General features: G+C 36.9%; 1 protein-coding gene across 1 annotated transcript; it reads left to right on the forward strand.

Annotated features, from left to right (window-relative positions):
- The first annotated feature begins 1,008 nt into the window (after nucleotides 1–1,008).
- Nucleotides 1,009–13,267, forward strand: adm2a (adrenomedullin 2a). The gene is made up of 3 exons (XM_051890092.1): nucleotides 1,009–1,156; nucleotides 1,466–1,680; nucleotides 10,034–13,267. The coding sequence occupies exons 2-3, from the start codon at nucleotides 1,601–1,603 to the stop codon at nucleotides 10,422–10,424; spliced, it is 471 nt and encodes a 156-aa protein (XP_051746052.1). The 5' UTR covers nucleotides 1,009–1,156; nucleotides 1,466–1,600; the 3' UTR covers nucleotides 10,425–13,267.
- Nucleotides 13,268–20,582: the final 7,315 nt, after the last annotated feature.

The raw sequence follows: 20,582 nt of genomic DNA on the forward strand, positions 1-20,582 counted from the left end.
TAGGAAATCCCCTTAAATCTTTTGTGTATTTGTTACTGATGGCATGGTTGTTGCTCAAACATGGACAAAATTTGATAAAATCATTCAAAAGCTAAAATTAAACTCGTGACACCTTGATTTTTCAAGGAAAAGGGGGGAATACCACAAACAGTTGAAGTTCAAAGTTTGTTTGTCACATGCTCAACTGCCATTGAAATTGCACCATGACTGTGCGTAAGCGATCAAAGAAACAAAAGAGTAAACAAATACTAAATAATAATAATAATAGCTCATGATATAACCATTTAAATATTCATAATAACATATTGCTGTGAAATGAATGCATATTAGATAAGCTTATGTCATCATTGCTGAAGAATATTGAAGAATATAGACTCACTAGTGTACAATTCTCCATTCAAACCTCTATATATAGCACATTTAGGCCTTTTTGTACAATATAAAATGACTTTGCAGATAATATCACAACAAAAGTGCAAAAAAGTGGTTGCTTTCTGAGACACAATTAGAAGAGAATGTCTATCCAATCAATTATCACTAAAATGCACATTGAATAGTAACATGCAAGGGTGCGTCCTGCCCTCCTGAATTTCTGGGGAAGTCAACTGGTCTCTAAAGCATCCTTATCCCCTCTGCACACTCACCCCAATGGTTAGAGATAAAGGGGTTTAGTGAGAATGTTAGTGAAATGGTAAAACTAGGTGAAAAATTATCATCTGTTACCATTTAAAGGGTTGCATTTCGTTTTTGATCAGAATGTGGAAGATCAGTGCCACCAAATATAGCAATGCAATAACTGTATATTGCTTATCTCATAAAAATATAGTTCTAAGAAATATCATTTATTTGCATACATTTAACGAGATGCCCTAAAAATTCAATCAAACAAGTTATGCGTAAAAGTAATAACTGCATTTGACACTAATCAAGTTTGGCCATTTATCAAAATGACTCAGAAGCTGCGTGATCCAGCGTGAATAAGGGACACACCTTTGAAAAATCGTACTGTAGTCCCGCCCAGTCCATATTTAAACGCGTCAATGTCAGCTGAACCTCAGACTTCACGAGAGCTTGATCTTGGCGAGCGCGTGCGCACCCGTGGGAAAATTCTCAAGACCATTTTGCGCGTGGCACTAGACCTAAACCTGAGATAAAGGTCAGTAAAGTTTATATGTATGATAAATATAAAAATAACATACTCAGAATGTAGGCTATTTAAAAAGGTAACTAAGGGAAAGGTGTAGACTGTAATTAGTTGGCAACTAATTAGTGCTGATGGACTAATATAGCTACTTCTTGCACCACTCCAGATTTGTATATAATACTTAGTCATATAAATGTATGCATTTATACAGTTATTTGATGCACAGCACATTGCTAGCAATAATGTGTTATTAATCTGCGCGGGGGGAAAAAATCTAGTGGGCATCAATTAATATTTTCCTTTTCTTCATTTTATGAACAGTTGAAACACCACAGTACCTTGGAGTTGGAGTTTTGGTCCAACTTGGAAGTTTCAGTAGTTGGAAATTTAATACTGTCCAGGTGCATTGGAAGCCCCCTCCTGACCAAGGGGGCGTGAGAACATTATTCGCCCACGATGAGAGCACTTTTCCCGGTTTTTGTGTATTGCATCAGCCTACTCTCCTCACAACTGTTGGCACTACCGGTGAGAAACAGGTAGGAATTCGCCTTTTAAATATCTCAGATTTGTTGGTCGGTCTATTTAACCTTTTGTTTTGGGTGCTCATTATTTAATATAGTAGGTAGTAGGTTGCCTAAGTGTGTTTTTGTGGTGAAGTAATCTTACCAAGCTCTGAATGATGAACGAACGGTTGCGCTTCGAATCTTTTTAACGAATCCTCTGAACCGGTTTACAAAACCGGTCTGAATGATTTGTTCATTAATCGGCGGTTCCCGAGTGAACAAATCACTGATTTAACAAAAAAAAAAAAAAAAAAACGGTTTGAAAATATAAGTTACGTTACTTTCCGAATCGCATAAATGTTAAAATTGGGTTGGTTTTGATAAATAGCATTTTTTTTTAAATGGCCAAAAACATTTTGTTCAAGCGAGAAATGTAAATTTATGTCAGTATTTTTTATTATAAATGTAAAATATATTAACTACTTTATGTTTTTATGAACTGATTTAGAACACATGAAATTACAATAAATACCCTTATAAATAATAAAACACAAACAGCAACAAAAAGGCTTTATTTAAATGTTTTATGCCGCGCCGGTGAATCTTTAAAACGAACCGAGTCTTCAAAAGAACCGAGTCGAACTCGCAAATTCAATCTTTGCACCTTCAAAAAGTTTAACACCTGTAGAAAGGCACACTTAACTAAAGTTTTCCTCAATATTTCGAAGTAGACTGGCACCATGGATGTATTATATACAAAAAGAGTTTATTACACAAAGAGAGGATGTTGTGTCGTGCAAGATAATCGTTGCAGTGAACAAGGTCAGTTAGGATGGTAGACGTGACTGTATAAACGCACGCATCCCACCATTCACCGGCATAGTTGCTCGCCTGCTTCTTGGGAAAGCAAACTTTTACAGTAACACTTTACGATAATAGTTCATAAATATAACCTATTATAAAACGCTTAACAGAAAAGAAGTTCATATACATTCTTATATAAAAAAAAAAAAAAAAAAAAAAAAAAAAATTGCATAACAGTAACTATTTGAATTCACATTGAATACTGATGTAAAAAGTCACATGACCAGAGCTGTTAATTCCAGTTTGCGACTCTGAAGGATGACGGCTGTGTCAAAGCGTAGAAGCATGAAACGTGTACATAAATGCAGGCTAATACTTAAATGGTCTATTATTGATGTTTTATTAATGAATACTCATATAAATTATGATAACAATACATCGAATTTGAGCAGTCGAATTTGTGAGCGGTGGGGAAGCCCAAAACCTAATTTTGGATAAGGAACTATTCGCATTATGAAAAGTTGATTTCCAAGTACTGTTGCATTTGCATTTATTATTGTATTTTCATTTCCTTTTCCCCAGAATTGCCTGCTAATGAGAAAAGTTTCTATTAGGGTATCTTATTATTGTGGAATGTTTTGACTTATGGTAGTTTCCCGCCTGTAACCAGGAATAAAACACTTATAGTAACTTTATTAGAAAAGGCATACAGTTTGTTTACAAAGAGTAAAAACTTAGATGAAATGAGTTCAGATAATAAGACAATAGTAACGTTAGTAATAAGATAATAGTAGTTTTACTATATACAGTGTGCCCTTTTACATAAGGTAAGCAGCAAAATTCATTGCATCATACAATTTTTGGCTCCTACCCTCACAAAACAAGTCGTTAGTCAATTGGTGCTCATCGTGTGATTAACAGAATACTTTGTAATCCGTCATGTCTTCTGAAGCGACACAAATGAATGTACAATGTGTTTTTTTGATAAACATTTGCATCATTTCTGAGTCAAGGTTAGGCGAATAAGAAACAGCCTCACTGAATGGTGCTGGAAATAGAGTGCAATTCCTCAACAAATCTGACTAAATAGTAGGTTTTTTTACCAGACAGGTGTGGTACTTCAGTTATACTGTATTTTTTTCCAAATACACATTTGATTGGCAGCAAATCTCTGAAATATGATATTGGGGTAGTTATTCCTGAAAACCGCAATTTAAATGTATTAAAGCAATGACATGTTTTGACAAGTCATTATTTCTGGCTGATGACTGATGACAGCAGTCAATAGGAATGAAAGTGTCTGTGTGCCCTCTTCTGGCTGACACCTGTATTCTGTGTTCACGTCCGTTTTCCTGAACCGTGCATTTCTCTTCATCTTGTCGTTTTTTCCCATATTAGCCCATCTTACCTACATAGCAGCTCATTAATATCTTGTGACGTTCTTTCTCACTCAATAATGTCATGTGACAAACCATAATGTCAAGGGAAGGACTGTATTTGCCCTTGACCTACAGTATTTACAGTATAATTGTGGCACATGCATTTCACATGCTTTTCTGCTGGTCTATGCGATATTTGGTGAGGACATTAGCCTGATATTGAGTCACAGACGTCTGACTAGTTGATTTACAGTTACAAAGCGACAATAAACAACTGATAAATACTGTGGTGTCAGACCCTTTCTGATTACTGCAATAATGTCAGGTGTCTTTAAAGAGACAGTTCACCCAAAAATGAAAGTTCTGTCATCATTTATTCACCCTCATGTCGTTCCAAACCCATATGAGATGTTTAGTAGGATGTTCACACTGCTCTTCTGCATACAATGAAAGCGGCCGGGGGCTTCGAATCTCCAAAAAGCCTGATAAAAGCATCATAAAAGAAGTCCCTATCTCATCTCTGACCTTACAATATCTCTCCCTCTCCGTTCTTTGTCTCTCGCCTTAATTCGTCTCAGAGAACTCTTTGTTCGATAACCATCCATGTACACAGAACGTACAGCAACCTTTGCGATATCAGTCAGGGATTTTTATTGTTTAACATGCTGCATGCTGTCCCTGAATCGAACAAGGTGGTTAGTGAAGCCCGTTCTGGTGGATTTTGGTCTCTGAAAATAGCTATGCAAACATAGCCTAGTTTTCTCCGTTACATAATAGTTCTTGAGAGAATATGCAGAGACAGGAGCCAAGCGACAAGTCAAATGTAGATTTAAAACAACAGTCAGAAATCATTGTGTTTCCAAAAAGGTTTTCACAGCAATGCCATATAGAACAACCATTTTAGGTTCCCCAAAAGAACCTTTCAGTGATCAGTTCTAAAAAGAACCATTTTTTTCTTAGTTCTGAAGAACATTTCAATAATCTGAAGAATTTTGTCCACTATAAAGAACCTTTTGTGCAATGGAAGGTTTTCATGGATGTTAAAGGTTCTTCATGGAACATCAATGCCAGTAAAGAACCTTTATTTTTAAGAGTGTATCATCTGTGCTCCATAACTGAAGTGAACACCATTTGGTTCAATGCTGTGGTCGAGAGGATAGGCTCACTGTATGATAATTGACTGAAATATAGGATATTAGGTCATCTATAATCAGGATTTAAGGAAGTTGAGGTTACTGTCTATTATGTAGAACTACTGTCAATTAAGTAAAATGGTGTTTGGTTGTCATATTAAACTACAAATTGACTTCCTATTTTCAATGCTGGAGGAAGCAAGTCCTAAATACTCACTCAAGGGGAAGCGTGCGGTCTATGATACGTTGGTTCACACTCAATGGGAATCTGGGCCGGTCATGTTTGGACTTGAGTTATGCAGTCCTCCGTTTACAACATAAACATTAGCATTTTACACCACACCGCTTGGTCATTATTGTTAGAGGCGAGAGGGAAAACTCATCCGTCAGGCAGAATTCCGTTGTGGATTAGTAACTAAGACCTGAATTCCTTTCTCCTCATCCTCAAGCGGCATGTTTCCACTCTGAACAGAAACCATAAAAAACCATAAAAACAAACACACAAGAGGAGGGAGGACTTAAAAAGCCCCTAATCAACGCTATAAGCTAACCATTAACAGACTTAAACTTTCACTTTTTTGAGTTTCACTATTGCTATTCACAGTTTAACCCTTAAAGTGCCATTTCTCCAATCAATATCCAACAGTCAAGTATTATATGGATGCCTGGAGCATGTTTAAGGCAGTTTAGGGGACAAGGCTCATTTTCCTTGGACCTTCCCTGGTTTCATGAACTAACATAGCACTGGTCAGTTTAATTACTCAAATAATTAGCTTTGTGAACAATTTTATTTATATCTATCACCATCTCCCCACCCACATTTACTGAATGTAGATTAACAGAGTGGTGTATGTCATATATATACTTTGAAACTAATATTATTAAATATTTGAGGACCTTTCCAGGACCATGACCCCAACAAAAAATATTAATAAATATTAATAAATAAAAATAAAAAATATTTAAAATTATAGTAAGAACAATATATTATTATTATTATTATTATTATTATTATTAAATAATATTACAAAATATTTGAAAACTTCTCCAGGTGTGTAACTGCCATTGACATTGCAGGTCCCCCTAATACTGAGCATTCGTTTTTATTCTGAGCATAAAATTCACATTGTGTGCCATATGACCAGGATAGAAGCTGGTTTTAATGGAACAAACATCTCATAGTAACCAGAGAAGGTCGCTTGGTTTGACTCATGGTCACTTTTCCCATTGTATAATTACCTTTTCTGTCCAGCTAAATATAACCAGCTGATGACCAATTCACAAACAGCCATGACCAGTTTCAGAGAGGTGCAAAAATCACAGCCTTATGGCAAGAACAAACAATAATACTGGTTTGACCTGAACACACCTGACCTGCCACTCTCAGTGGAGGATCAAGAAGTAAATCACAATCAAATATCAGATCTCCCTGTTTTCCCACAAAGTATTTGTTCTCACAAGACATCACAGGGTTTTCGTGGCAGTCCGCCAGTACCAAGCCCGACAAGAGATGTGCAGCACCGAACATGTTGCATTTCAAAAGATTAAATCACTCAGACACAAAGTCCACTATCAAAGACTGTAGGCTTGTACTTGCAGGACATAACCAGATTGATTGCTCATTTGATAGAGCCTCAACTTTTATTCGACATAAAACTTGACTGTTCCTCTGGTTTCTGGGAGTGCCTCATCTTTTCAGCGCACTGCAAAACATGATTACCACCTTTATCCCAAGATGGGTTGAATTTCGAGGGGCAGGTGCTAATTTTCCTGCCTGAACACTATGCTCAGAGTAGAAATACCCCAGAATCACAGATCCTATTTCATTGTGGTCTGTTGGTTAAATGTCGCCAGGTGAGATTTTTAATTAGCACGTCTGTTCAATTACATGTAAAGTGGCAGCCCTTTTCTAAAACCGGACATTTCTAGAAACAACAGATACTACAAGTGTTGGGGAAAGTTACTTTTACAAGTAATGCATTACAATATTGTGTTACTCCCTAAAAAAGTAACTAATTGCGTTACTTAGTTACTTTTTATGGAAAGTAATGCGTTACTTTTTCTCATCTGGGCTGGTTTTGCTTGTTTGTTTTTTAATAACAAAAAAGTTATTATATTTTTGGCAAATATAAAGGCTTTTTCTCACCATAAGTGAAATGAAAAAGCCTCAGGCTGAAGGAAATGCAAATTCACGCTTGTACAGTAGGGGGCGCAGCTCAGACAAGAAAGTTCAGCACTCTTCAACAATAAAAACAAAAAATGAAACAAATGCGATGTTTTTCTAAAGTAATTTTTGCTTATCAGTATTGGATCATTGAAGGTCAGCAACAAAGACATTGGTTAATAAAGTGAGGTTAAATACATAAAGTATATTTGTGTAATTTAACATATTTAATTATTGCAGGTTTGCGTAATATTCTGAGTTTGCATTTCACTATTTTTATTTATTATGAGGAATACTGAATCAGTTTCTGTGCAAGTGAGATGAGTAAATGCATGTTCACATTTAGTCTAGATTAATGCGTTACTTGGAAAAAGTGATCTGATTACGTAACTCACGTTACTTGTAATGCGCTACCCTAACACTGGCTACTACTTGCTCTATAACAAAATCTCTTTGGACTTAGGTCTAGGAAACCTTAGCAACCCCATAGCAACGTCCTGGCAACCTCCCTAGCAATGTGAGTTTTGCTGATGGCATATTTAGGATGAGCTACGAGACAGGGTTGTCTAGCAGACATTTTAAAGGATTTGAGAAATATGGACGTGTGATAATGGAGTCTCAGAGAAGGTCAAAGGGCGAGTGGATGAAGTCTACGGGCAGCTTATCTCTGCTTAAGCATCTAAGAGTCATAGTTGGATCAAGCTCAAAGAGAAACTAATGCTCACGGGGCAAGCACTTTGCTTTGATCATGTGAAGCTGCTGAGATTTCAGAGGTGTGGAGGTTTAGTTGCTGAATATGCAAAAATTGAAATACAGCATAACATATTAGACCAGTGGCATTATAATAAAACTATTACTATTACTATAAAATTACTATTCATCAAAGCCACTTTGGGCAGATAATCATTATATTTTAAAGAGGTGGTATTTTGGTTGACCACGATGCAAAGGAAAAACAAACTAGCCGGCTACATAGTTTGCAGACTGAGCAAGTAATCTTTCTGAGGAAAGAAAATTCATGTTAAAGATGTAAGTAATATAAGGATATTATGTTAAATTTAAAATATTTGTATATTATATTAAGAATATAAATATAATACCAAATAAATAATAAAAAGGCCTAATTATTAAACTTTTGGACAAAAAAAAAAAAAAAGAGTAACTGCAGGACTGATATTTCTGGAAAGTTGAGTTTTTAAGCTTTCGAGAACGTGCGAGCAAAAATGCTAAACACATGTCTGGCAAGTCAGCGTTACTCAGCAAGCTTTTTCACTAAGTTTAGCATGACACTGTGAGATTAGATGGTGTGGTCTAAACTAACAATACACCCTGTCATTTCTCAAATCTCAGCTTTAGTGTTTTTTGTATAAATGGGTTGCTCTTTTACAGTTATGCTTTCCCACTTTTTAAGATCATTTGGAAATAAAAGTACAAAAATGCAGGGATCTTTACAAATCACAAAGCTTAAAATTGCCACCGTCTTGACATGCACCTGCCATGAGCTGCTAACTGCTGCTTGCTAATTCTAAGAGCAAGACCTGAATTAGTGGCCTGTGCAAAAACCAAAAGCCTCAGTGTTCAGTGTGATAATCAAACAGAGGGCAGATGGCCTCAGCCATTACAGCAAAACCGAAGTAAATCAAGTGTGTTTGCCGTACACTGTGTCCCAAAGAGTCATACCCTTTTTGAACAGTGAGCAGCTGACATATTTAGAAGTGTGGTTGCAGTAAATGTTTACACGGTTGACCAAACTGCACATTTAGTATCAGCAGTAAATGATGCTTAATGTTGGATCAAGCCTATTATGTGCAATAAATAGTTGCATAAAACTTACTTTCACCATGAAATGTGCCATTATTTTTGAAATTTTTATAGTTTTACAACCAATATTCTTCCACTAGCAATAAATAAAGTGTGGTTTGTTTTGAAAAATGATTTGATGACATGCTTGTTTCATGGATATTGCACTTGAAATATTAATAGTTTTATAACATAAAATAAGACAATAAATTAAAAATACATAAATGATGAAAAGTAAATAAATTATGTCTTTTTAAAATTATATTTATATATTATATTTATATTTTATATACAACATGTAAAAATAGAATCCCAGTTGGACTTGAAATATTCATGTAAGTTAAATAAATAATATTAATTATAAAATTTATATTATAACATTCAAATCAATTTTATTTAGGTGTTAAGTAGCCACTATATATATATATATATATATATATATATATATATATATACCTGCTTTTCCAATTACTCTGAAAAATTTGTCCCAGGAACTTTTTTCCCCCAAACATGTTGCTGTCTGCATTTCCATCGCGGTCTAAAGTACGTAGGACTGCACGACTTTACAGTTCCCACTGGATTTTGTCCTCCGCATATAAGCTTAATAAAGCCTGAACCTCGTTGTCAGTCCATCGGTCGTATTTTTTAAACTCCACTGTTGATTCGAATAGCAAACAACTCTTACTGCATGCACCGCAACAGACTTCAAAAAATGGTGGTTGAAATAAAATGCTGCGTGGAGTTAACCAATCAAAAATACTGCGTGAACTCAACCAATCAGCATGTTCAGCACCCAAGTCCCACCCCTGAAAGTTCCAGAACTTTGAAAAAGTACTACCTCGTGAGCAGGGACTTTCTGAGAGGGAAATTTTCATATAGACCCTGGTTCCTGCGGTCAAAACACACAAAGTACCACCCCAAAGTCCCTAGTTCCTGGGGAAAGTTCCTGCGGTGGAAACGCGGCTTATGTAAACTGATTAGAAAATAATCCTTACAATGTAATTTTTGATTACAGAATGGGTCTAATATTATTCAGATTGACCAATCAAAATCAAGTATTGCAGAGTATAATAAAATAACAAATTCCTATCTCTGTCTCATTGCAGGTTGGACTTCATGGCAAGACTCCATCAGCTAAGAGAGGAAGGCCCCATCTCTCCAGATGTGCGTCCAAACACTGACCACGGCGTCTCCATCGACCGCACCATTCTGTGGAGGGCCATCCTCTCTAGACCACCACCTCCAGACCCACTCTACGCAGGTCAGCCAGCAGCAGGAGAGCCCAGCGAAACGGGTGAAATCCCCAAGAAGAGAGGTCGTCGTAACGTGCATTCACGAGGCCACCACAACCATCACCACGCCCAGCTGATGCGCGTCGGATGCGTCCTCGGTACCTGCCAGGTACAAAACCTCAGTCACCGCCTCTACCAGCTGGCCGGCCAAAGCGGACGCGAAGACTCCCCCATTAACCCACGCAGTCCACACAGCTACGGATGAGTCTAGTGAGACATCCGGCTAAAACTAAGACCAAGAAAACAGCGTTACACATATCTGTCCTGGTGTTTGTCTATTTTATTGCGATACTGCTGTAGTACTCTTTCCTGCTCTCTGGTTTTCTGGAGTGTATACTGTGCCTTTTTGGACAGAAAGGACCTCTTGTTACTTGATGGCAACTTTTGAACTCTGTGCCTCTGAAACACTTTGACTCTGGCCTCTCATTTTATGGTACTCAAACAGATTCTTTATTTTGATATTGTCATTAAGTCTCCAGATAAGAGATTATTCCGGGTTATGCCGCATTACATCCAGACTCATCTAAGGCTGTTTACTTCTACACCACTGATCAAACCGGCTGAGCCTTTAATGTGGATTTCATCAAGGTGTGTCGGATTTCTGTCAGTCTGAGGGCCGTGTGTTCGAAAAGACTCTGAACTCTCCCACCTCTTCAGTGCACTTTTAAGAAGAAAGCAGACTTTCTCCGATGGCTTCGGAGGTTGTTTAAGACCACCTCACATGAATAGTTACTGCAAGTTTGGGCTTAAACCTTGGGTTTTAGACAATGGCGAATTGTGAATTTACAAACACAGTGGTCTCTTGATTGAACCCGCAAACAATATAGTAGCAATCGCAGCTGAATCCGGATTAACACATTGTTGTTTTACCATCCACTTTGAGGTCTGGCGCCTGAAATATTACACTTCACGTGATTCATAAAGTCACGAGAATGAGTTATAATCTCCAAGGTCTCAGTTTCCACTTTGACAGAATCCTGCTGGGCTTTGCCACATTTCATAAACAGAAGCAAGACTTTTCAGAGCATTCTTAAATGATGGCTATAACTCACCCATAAATACCCATAACCAAGGTTACAGCTCCATAACAGAGGCCAAAAAACTAGCTGAATGGCTATTTGAAAACCATTTGTCCCATCTTGATTGACGATTTACTCACCCTCATGTCGTTCCAAACCTGTATGACTTTTTCATTCTCCTCAGATATTTTGACAAATGTCTCGCTTTTGTCCATACAATGCAAGTCAAAGCGATCCAATGTTGGTTTTGGACCCCATTGACTTGCATTGTATAGACAAAAAAGTATTCTTAGTAAATTACACAATTCTTAATAGCATAAATGCCCTCAAAAATACTCTCAACACACATTGACTGGCATCCTTTAAGTAATTCACCAGATCATTCTTGTAACTCTAATTAAAGATTCTAGTTATACCAAAATATGAGGTGCTTGCATGCCAAAGTCTTTCGGGAACATGGCCTTTCAAAAACACTCTCCATCCGTGTCATGTATTTTAAGAATTCCCTTTTGTTATAATAATCATGTCTGAATACGTGGGTGGATACACACCAAAAATACCCAGCAGACACAGGAAAAGTAGCTGTAAAAACCGACCGATTTAAAACTTTTAGAAACTTTCCCTGGCTTTTGGGGGTCTCTGGATGTCAGGGGAATGCTGTGAGACATCAAAGTGCATGTCTGAGGATTAAAATAGCAGAAGTAATCCTAAAAGTCCCACTTAAACATCAAATACTCAATTTCTGCAGGGTGTCCAGGCCAAACTTTTAGAAAGCATTAGGTTTTCCCACTATGTGTTGTATGTTATAGGACAACTTGCTTTCAAATCACTCCAGAAAGGCAGAGAACCGACCAAAAAACCTGAATTTACTTGATACCTTTCTGTGCATTCAGTCTATACTGTTATAATCTTTACATAGGCTTGAATTTCAATTGGATTTGATGGTGTTGATAACTGTAAAAGTCTTTCTCTTTGTCATGGCTGATTCTAACGATGATGATCATAGGAAATAGTAATAATCGCTGGTGCTTTGGCGCTAATCTGCTCAAAGGCTCTCTATATATCCGACACCATTCTCTCTGCTGTAATCGATTAATGTCTCGTGACTGATCATTAAAAGGCTTTTAAACTGCTGAGAGCCTGGTTAATCTGTACTTTTTGTGCACATGCACAGGGAGAGCCTCTTTACCTGCCTTATGTTGACATATATTGATCACATTCCTTTTTTTTTTTGACTATTTAACTATCTATTTATTTATTGTCGGATGAGTTGTTGTGAACGTCTTGGTGACATGGGTTGGAACATAACAAGTGCGTCAGTATCTGGCCCTGATCGTTTTCTGTATGCGTGTGTTTTTGTGTGCTGTCCCTGTGTATTGCGTATTTTCATGACCTTTGTCCCACTTTAAAGTTTTACTTGGTTCATTAAGAATAATACAAGCATTAGCTTTCACGCTAATTTGGATGAGCACTGGACACGGACTGTCTTCGTGATGAAGGAATACAAAGAACATTATGAATCTGTGACTTTTAAAGACGTGTGTGTGTTTGTGTGTGTGTGAACGTCATCCTGACCATGAGCATAACCTTAAATGTTTTAGTTGATATTAAAGGTCAGTTGTGTTGTTACTACCATGCGAAGCACTTTAAAGCAGGAGCATGTTTCTATGTTTGTCACTTGAACTTCAGATTTGTGAGATTTGTGTTATGAGCAGGATCTGAATGTATTTTAAAGGGCGTTAGCACACTGAATTAGGACTGAGGTCAGTATCATGTACGCTATCTTTTGTGAATACTATTATTAGTTCTGATATTTAAGTTAATGTATTTATGTTTGCATTTGTGTATCTATGTCACCAAAGACGTTATTTATCACATACAGTGTTTTCTCACACCTCAGAGAGGCGTCTTCTGGGTATGAAAAAAAGATTATATTTTGGAAAGATGATAAAATTAGTCTGTCACACCCATACAATGTTCTTTTTTGTTTGTGAAATAAAGCACTACGTAGTAGTGAGATGAAATCTGATGTGTTGTTCTCTTTTAAATGTGAACAGCGGTTGTTTGTTACTTTGAAAGGACACACAGACATCACAAAACACAAATTGAAGGGATAGTTCACCCAAAAACACTCACACTCAAGTTGTAATAAACCTGTATGAGTTTCTTTGTTCTGTTGAACACACAAACACACACACAAAAAAATATATTTTGAATTTTATCTTACTGATTATTAAATATTACTGACCCCAATCTTTTGAATGGTAGTGTAATATTACTTTGATAATCATAAAATGATGTACAATCACATGGGTTGAAGATTCCAGTCATACCAGAAGTCTAAAAAAAATTATTTTATCTTGGTTGGACCTATTATTCGACACTTTTAGCTGCAGAATAAATGCATCATAAGTGACAAATAAGCCTGTAGGAAATTTGACAACCCAAATCATTTGTTTTTCCATGATGGCACATCCACACTGATGGTGTGGCAATAAATCCAAGACAACTGATATATCGCTCGTTTTATATATATATATATATATATATATATATATATTATATATACATAATTTTAATTATTTACAAAAACTATTTTAATTAATTGAATTTACAATTTTAAATATAATTTTAATTGTGTGTATACATATATTTGATTTTAATTAATTTTAAATATAATTCACTTATATTCACATACATTTATAATTACAAATATTTATCTTTTTTAATTTCTATTCATCGTAATTCGTAAATCTCTAGTCACCTTGTACTGCAGTTAACACAAAGTTATGTAAGGCATGACCGCCAAATACTAACTATTAGCAAATATGTCTGTGTCTGTCTGCAATATCTGTCCAAGCTTATCCATTATCTTTATGAATCTAAAGAGCACTGGAACTGCTCGAACATATTCCTGCAGCTCACTACAACACCCAGATTCACAAACTTTATAACAAACTTTATCTCCCAATGCACAGATCTGTACTAATAAACCAATGATGCCCCTTAGCAACAGACACAACAAGTTAAACATTGGATTGAAGTTAACAAGCCAATAAAATGCAATAAAACGTGGACCCTTTCTACTTATACATCAAATTCACCACCAAATTTCCATTCAGACAGGAAAAGTTGATTTCTAACAGAGCCATTAATAAGTGACCAGGCAACTATCAGATGAAGCACGCAACTAACAGCTGTGCAGATAGAAAAAGCAGGTCACTGTGAGATGGGTAAACCAATCAGCTGACCGTGTGATAGGGTGACCACAGCCTTCATAGAAAAAAAAAAATAGTATTACTTACAATGCTGACATGAAACTGAAGAATTTTCAATTACATTTAATATGCTAAATTAAAAATTTCAAAAGCCTGTAAATGCACGATTGTGGGTATTTTAATACAGTTAAAGGTACTAATATTTCATTTAGAGCAGAACATTTTCAAAAAGGTCAATGCGATTGCACGACCATGTCCTTCAAATGCAATGGGCCAACGTACAAGTCTACAAACTGCATATGACCAAATTTTTATGTCATCTGACACCATATCTCTCATATCTATGGACCAAGAGTGGGAATGTGGATGGTAATTTCAAGCCAGGATTGCATCATTCTTAACATATGACTTACACTCAGACAGTTCTATTTCTGATTCATGTCACAGGTTCTCATAAAATATGGCCAATTATGTTTGAAAGGTGAATTCCTGAGGCACTTCAAAGAAAACAAATGTCTAAAAGTTCAAGGTTACAGAGAAAAATGACCTTCTTTAACCTTTCAGTGATTCACAATAGATCTAGTGATGCTACAGGGTGTGTATGAAACACACTTATGAGAAGAACTATAATATATAGCCCCAATATAATATTTATGCCTACTACCGGTAAATATTATTTCATTTCATTCAAATAACATAAAAGCAATTGCAGGAAGGTCTTCAGCTATTATGTAATGAATCAGGGGCATTCAAACAGTGTATATTTAGAATATATATATATATATATATATATATATATATATATATATACACACACTATATTGCCAAACGTTTTGGGACGCCTGCCTTTATATGCACATGAACTTTAATGACATCCCATTCTTAATCCGTAGGGTTTAATATGGAGTTGGCCCACCTTTGCAGCTATAACAGCCTCAACTCTTCTGGGAAGGCTTTCCACAAGGTTTAGGAGTGTATTTATAGGAATTTTTGACCATTCTTCTAGAAGCGCATTTGTGAGGTCAGGCAGTGGTGTTGGACGAAAAGGCCTGGCTCGCAGTCTCCGCTCTAATTCATCCCAAAGGTGTTCTGTCGGGTTGAGGTCAGGACTCTGTGCAGGTCAGTCAAGTTCCTCCACACCAAACTCACTCATCCATGTCTTTATGGACCTTGCTTTGTGCACTGGTGCGCAGTCATGTTGGAACAGGAAGGGGCAATCCCTAAACTGTTCCCACAAAGTTGGGAGCATGAAATTGTCCAAAATGTCTTGGTATGCTGAAGCATTAAGAGTTCCTTTCACTGGAACTAAGGGGCCAAGTCCAACACCTGAAAAACAACCCCACACCATAATCCACCAAACTTTACACTTGGCACAATGCAGTCAGGCAAGTACCCGTTCTCCTGGCAACCGCCAAACCCAGACTCGTCCATGGGATTGCCAGACAGAGAAGCGTGATTCATCACTCCAGAGAACACGTCTCCACTGCTCTAGAGTCCAGTGGCGGAGTGCTTTACACCACTGCATCCGACGCTTTGCATTGCACTTCGTGATGTAAGGCTTAGATGCAGCTGCTCGGCCATGGAAACCCATTCCATGAAGCTCTCTACGCACTGTTCTTGAGCTAATCTGAAGGCCACATGAAGTTTGGAGGTCTGTAGCTATTGACTCTGCAGAAAGTTGGCGACTTCTGCGCACTGTGCGCCTCAGCATGCGCTGACCCCGCTCTGTGATTTTACGTGGCCTACCACTTCGTGGCTGAGTTGCTGTTGTTCTCAATTGCTTCCAATTTGTTATGATACCACTAACAGTTGCCCGTGGAATATTTAGTGGTGAGGAAATTTCACTAATTGACTTATTGCACAGGTGGCAACCTATCACGGTACCACGCTTGAATTCACTGAGCTCCTGAACGCGACCCATTCTTTTTTACAAATGTTTGTAGAAGCAGTCTGCATGCCTAGGTGCTTGATTTTATACATTTATTAACATTTATCTTTATTTATTTATTTATTTATTTCAGTTTTATTTTTTTAAGCTAATTTTAGTACTTAAACATAAACTTGCTTCATTTAAACAGTTAGTTGCCAAAGGCAAGAAATATTTAGAAATATTTATTTAGTTTAAGTTTTTCATCTAATATTTATATTTTACTTTATTTCAGCTTTATTTCAATTAACAAAAAAAGTTTTATTTAACACTGGAGGGAAAATATTCAGAAGCAGAAACACTGGGTAAAATTATGCTGAGGAAATTTACCAAATCTGGCCTTGTTGAAAAATGAACAAATATTGTTCATACGTATTTTTATACTATGTACTTAAGGAAATCAGGGTGGTACCAGCTAAGTAAAGAAAATGAGTCAAATACAGACGTGCCTCATTTAACTAAAGTAATCAGAACATAAGCACAGCATGCTATATTTTGCAGCATTTTAGTTTTTTTCTAAGGATGAAATGGGTAATTATAGTCATTTAACGTTGTATTTAAAAACCATCATCGTTAACGATATATCAGCATCAACCAGCATGAATTTCCATGCTGTTCCAGGCTGGCTTATTATCACCAGCATCCAATGCTGAACATATGCTATGCTCTTCTCAGCAAGGATCTCATAAGCTTCACTCTGAATACTAAAGCATGCACCCCTGAACATGGGACGGTGAATAAGAAACATCTTCAGGCACAGTGTGCGGGAGAGCACTGAATGGAATTAGAGGTGTGCATACAGTCATTGCCAAACTATAAGCTTGCCCAAACAAGCAGTCATTTACACGTGGTTGTCAATGTTAAAACCTTAGCTAGTTTGATCAGAAGTTTCATTTTTGCATTATAGCCTGTTTCCCAGTAGCGGAACACTTGGCATGCTTTTTATAGCCTTTTCCCCCTATATCACTTATTTTAGTAATCATCATAAATTAGGTGTCATTTGAAAGCTTAAACAATCAAAATTCATCTTTAAAAAACAGTTCTGAAATTGGACATTGCATTACCATGAAAACAGTACTTTAAATCCTTTTAGCGCGCTCAATTTTTGTGATATCAACTTCAAATTTGGAACACAACTTCAGACATATGGCTTTGTATTTCTAGCAACTGCATAGTGCAAATTATTTTGTAAAATTGCATGAAATAAAAATGTTTAGTTCAGTACATTTTTAACACTTTCATTGTTTTGAGGCACTTTTGCCTCAAGCTGTTAATAGCGAGAATTGGTCCCCAAACTAAGGTGTTACTCTTTCAGTTTTGAAGTGCTGCAATAACCTGCTGAGTGTCTTAAAGGGGGGGGTATCACACAGTTTCTGCCAATCTCATGTTAATTTTGATGAATAATGAATTTATGAATTCACTACATTCGTGTTGTTTACATTATATGCACTTAGGCGCCTATTGCCAACAAAACAGACATTTGATGCAGTTTTACTCACCACCTGCGGTTCTGACTCATGACCGGGATCATTATCGCTGTGACCGCTCCATCTTTCAGTTTCAAACGAACTGTAAATCCAGCGTCGAACTGGGCCTTGTTTATAAAACCATAAGCACCGATCCCGAGGGCTCGAGCAGCCATGGAAAAACACGAGATATTCACCATTCATTTTAACCAGTAAAAAAGTGATTTCAACTATCAGTTTCTATGATTATTTTAATAAAAAATATCGAGAGCGCATTAATGTAATGCATGAGCACAAAACTCTCAGCTCCACTTAACACTAGGTTCTTTGGGAAGCAAGGTTATCTTTCCCTCACAACCAAAAACACACTTCTTTGGTGACATTGTTGATTGTGTGTTCTAAAAACAAAGTGACAAATCTTTCTCGAGCCAAGGACTTCCGTAAAGCTGAACGAAGCGCATTGATGGGTGTGCTCTTGCTCTTTCGCTCTGGTCGATGTGTGCACGCGCGCTCTTCTGGGAGAAGTGGCCGTACAAGGAATTCCGCCCTTTATTACATAATAAAGGGCAATACTTGAATAAAACTGTCCGAAGTTTGTGAGCAATCTGAAGAGTATTTTTGGCACAGAAATACTCCATCATACGTCCAGCTCGTTTTTTGAAACTTTGGCCATGTTTAGCATGAGAATCCAACTCTTTAACAGTGTAAATAAGTCAGAATGCATGAAAACCTTTAAAGGGTTAGTTCACCCAAAAATGAAAATAATGTCATTTATTACTCACCCTCCTGCCATTCCACACCCGTAAGACCTTCGTTAATCTTCGGAACACAAATTAAGATATTTTTGTTGAAATCCGATGGCTCCGTGAGGCCTGCATAGCCAGCAATGACATTTCCTCTCTCAAGATCCATTAATGTACTAAAAACATATTTAAATCAGTTCATGTGAGTACAGTGGTTCAATATTAATATTATAAAGCGACGAGAATATTTTTGGTGTGCCAAAAAAACAAAATAACGACTTATATAGTGACGGCCGATTTCAAAACACTGCTTCATGAAGCTTTGGAGCGTTATGAATCTTTTGTGTCAAATCATGATTCAAATCGCGTGTCAAACCGCCAAACTGCTGAAATCACGTGACTTTGGCGCTCCGAACCGCTGATTAGACACAAAAGATTCATAACGCTGTCACTATATAAGTCGTTATTTTGTTTTTTTGGCGCACCAAAAATATTCTCGTCGCTTTTTGATATTAATATTGAACCACTGTACTCACATGAACTGATTTAAATATTTTTTTAGTACATTAACAGATCTTGAGAGAGGAAATGTCATTGCTGGCTATGCAGGCCTCACTGAGCCATCGGATTTCAACAAAAATATCTTAATTTGCATTCCGAAGATGAACGAAGGTCTTACGGGTGTGGAACGGCATGAGGGTGAGTAATAAATGACATTATTTTCATTTTTGGGTGAACTAACCCTTTAAGCAGTAAAAGGCAAGGTTACTAATAACTTCACAAGAAAGATTGCAGATTTCACCACCAATGTTTTGACGCATTTTTAGAGGCAATGAACGTCACATTCATATCAGCTGCTGTAAAACTGCTGTAAAAGTTGTTCAGGCTGTAGGCTTTAGAGAATGAACATGTTCAAGGGTTTCCCTCTAGACTCTCTAAAGGACATTTAGAATTGTGACTTATAAAATAATGGCTGCATGTGGTTAACATTATTAAAAAAGACTTTCACATTCTGTTCTACAACATAAATTACACACAGTCAGACCTCAAAAGTGAATTCCTAGACCGTTGTGTTCTTTAAAAATGTTAGTTTCCATATAAGGACTACAAATACCACAAGGATGTGAGTCTGCGTTTTTAACAATTGTAGTCTTTCCACTATGTAGCAACTTTTCAGCATTTGCCAAAATTTGGAGCACTGCGTGAGATGCTGTATCCCACAATGCACTACACTAAACTTGACCTTCCATTTAATATCAGTATCAATACCAGCCACTATTTTTTGACATCTTAGTTGCATCCCAAATTACATACTATACCAGTGGTCCCAAACACAGTTTCACAGCCCTCCATAATTTTACCTCCAACCCTACTTAAACACACCTGATCCAACTCATCAGGATCTTCAGGACTACTAGAAACTTCCAAGCAGGTGAGCCTGGAGCTAAACCTGCAAGGCTGTGACTCTCCATGAACTGAGTTTAAGACAACTGAACTATACATTATGCACTCTACTGTGTAATGCATGAATTTTATAAGGTTATTTTCTCATTCAACATCAGACTTTGATAGCCCTTCCCTCTCCGCTACATAATTAAAGCTGCGACTGTGCATGAAGTGTCCAGCATTCCACACTTTTACCCCCGGTTTCACAGACAAGGATTAACCTAGTTCTAGAATAAAGTGCATGTTTTAACTGTTTTAACTGAAAGCAACTTGTACTGACATATCTTAAAATATGTCAGTGCCATTGTTTTGTCTCAAGATGCACACCAGTGATGCTTTTTTCTAGTTTACGTTTATAAAAGCTACTTAAATATCCTAACTGAACTAAGGCTTAATCTTGGCTAAGGCTAAGCCTTGTCTGTAAAACCGGGCCATAAAGTTTAATGTTGATGTTTAATCATAAAATACATACTAAGTAAATTCATCAAGAATACCAGGAAGATCCAGTAATTTACACAGAAAAACACCTCAGAAGCAGATTTAC

Source organism: Ctenopharyngodon idella, chromosome 4, assembly GCF_019924925.1.
Source record: "Ctenopharyngodon idella isolate HZGC_01 chromosome 4, HZGC01, whole genome shotgun sequence".
Classification (NCBI taxonomy): Eukaryota; Metazoa; Chordata; class Actinopteri; order Cypriniformes; family Xenocyprididae; genus Ctenopharyngodon; species Ctenopharyngodon idella.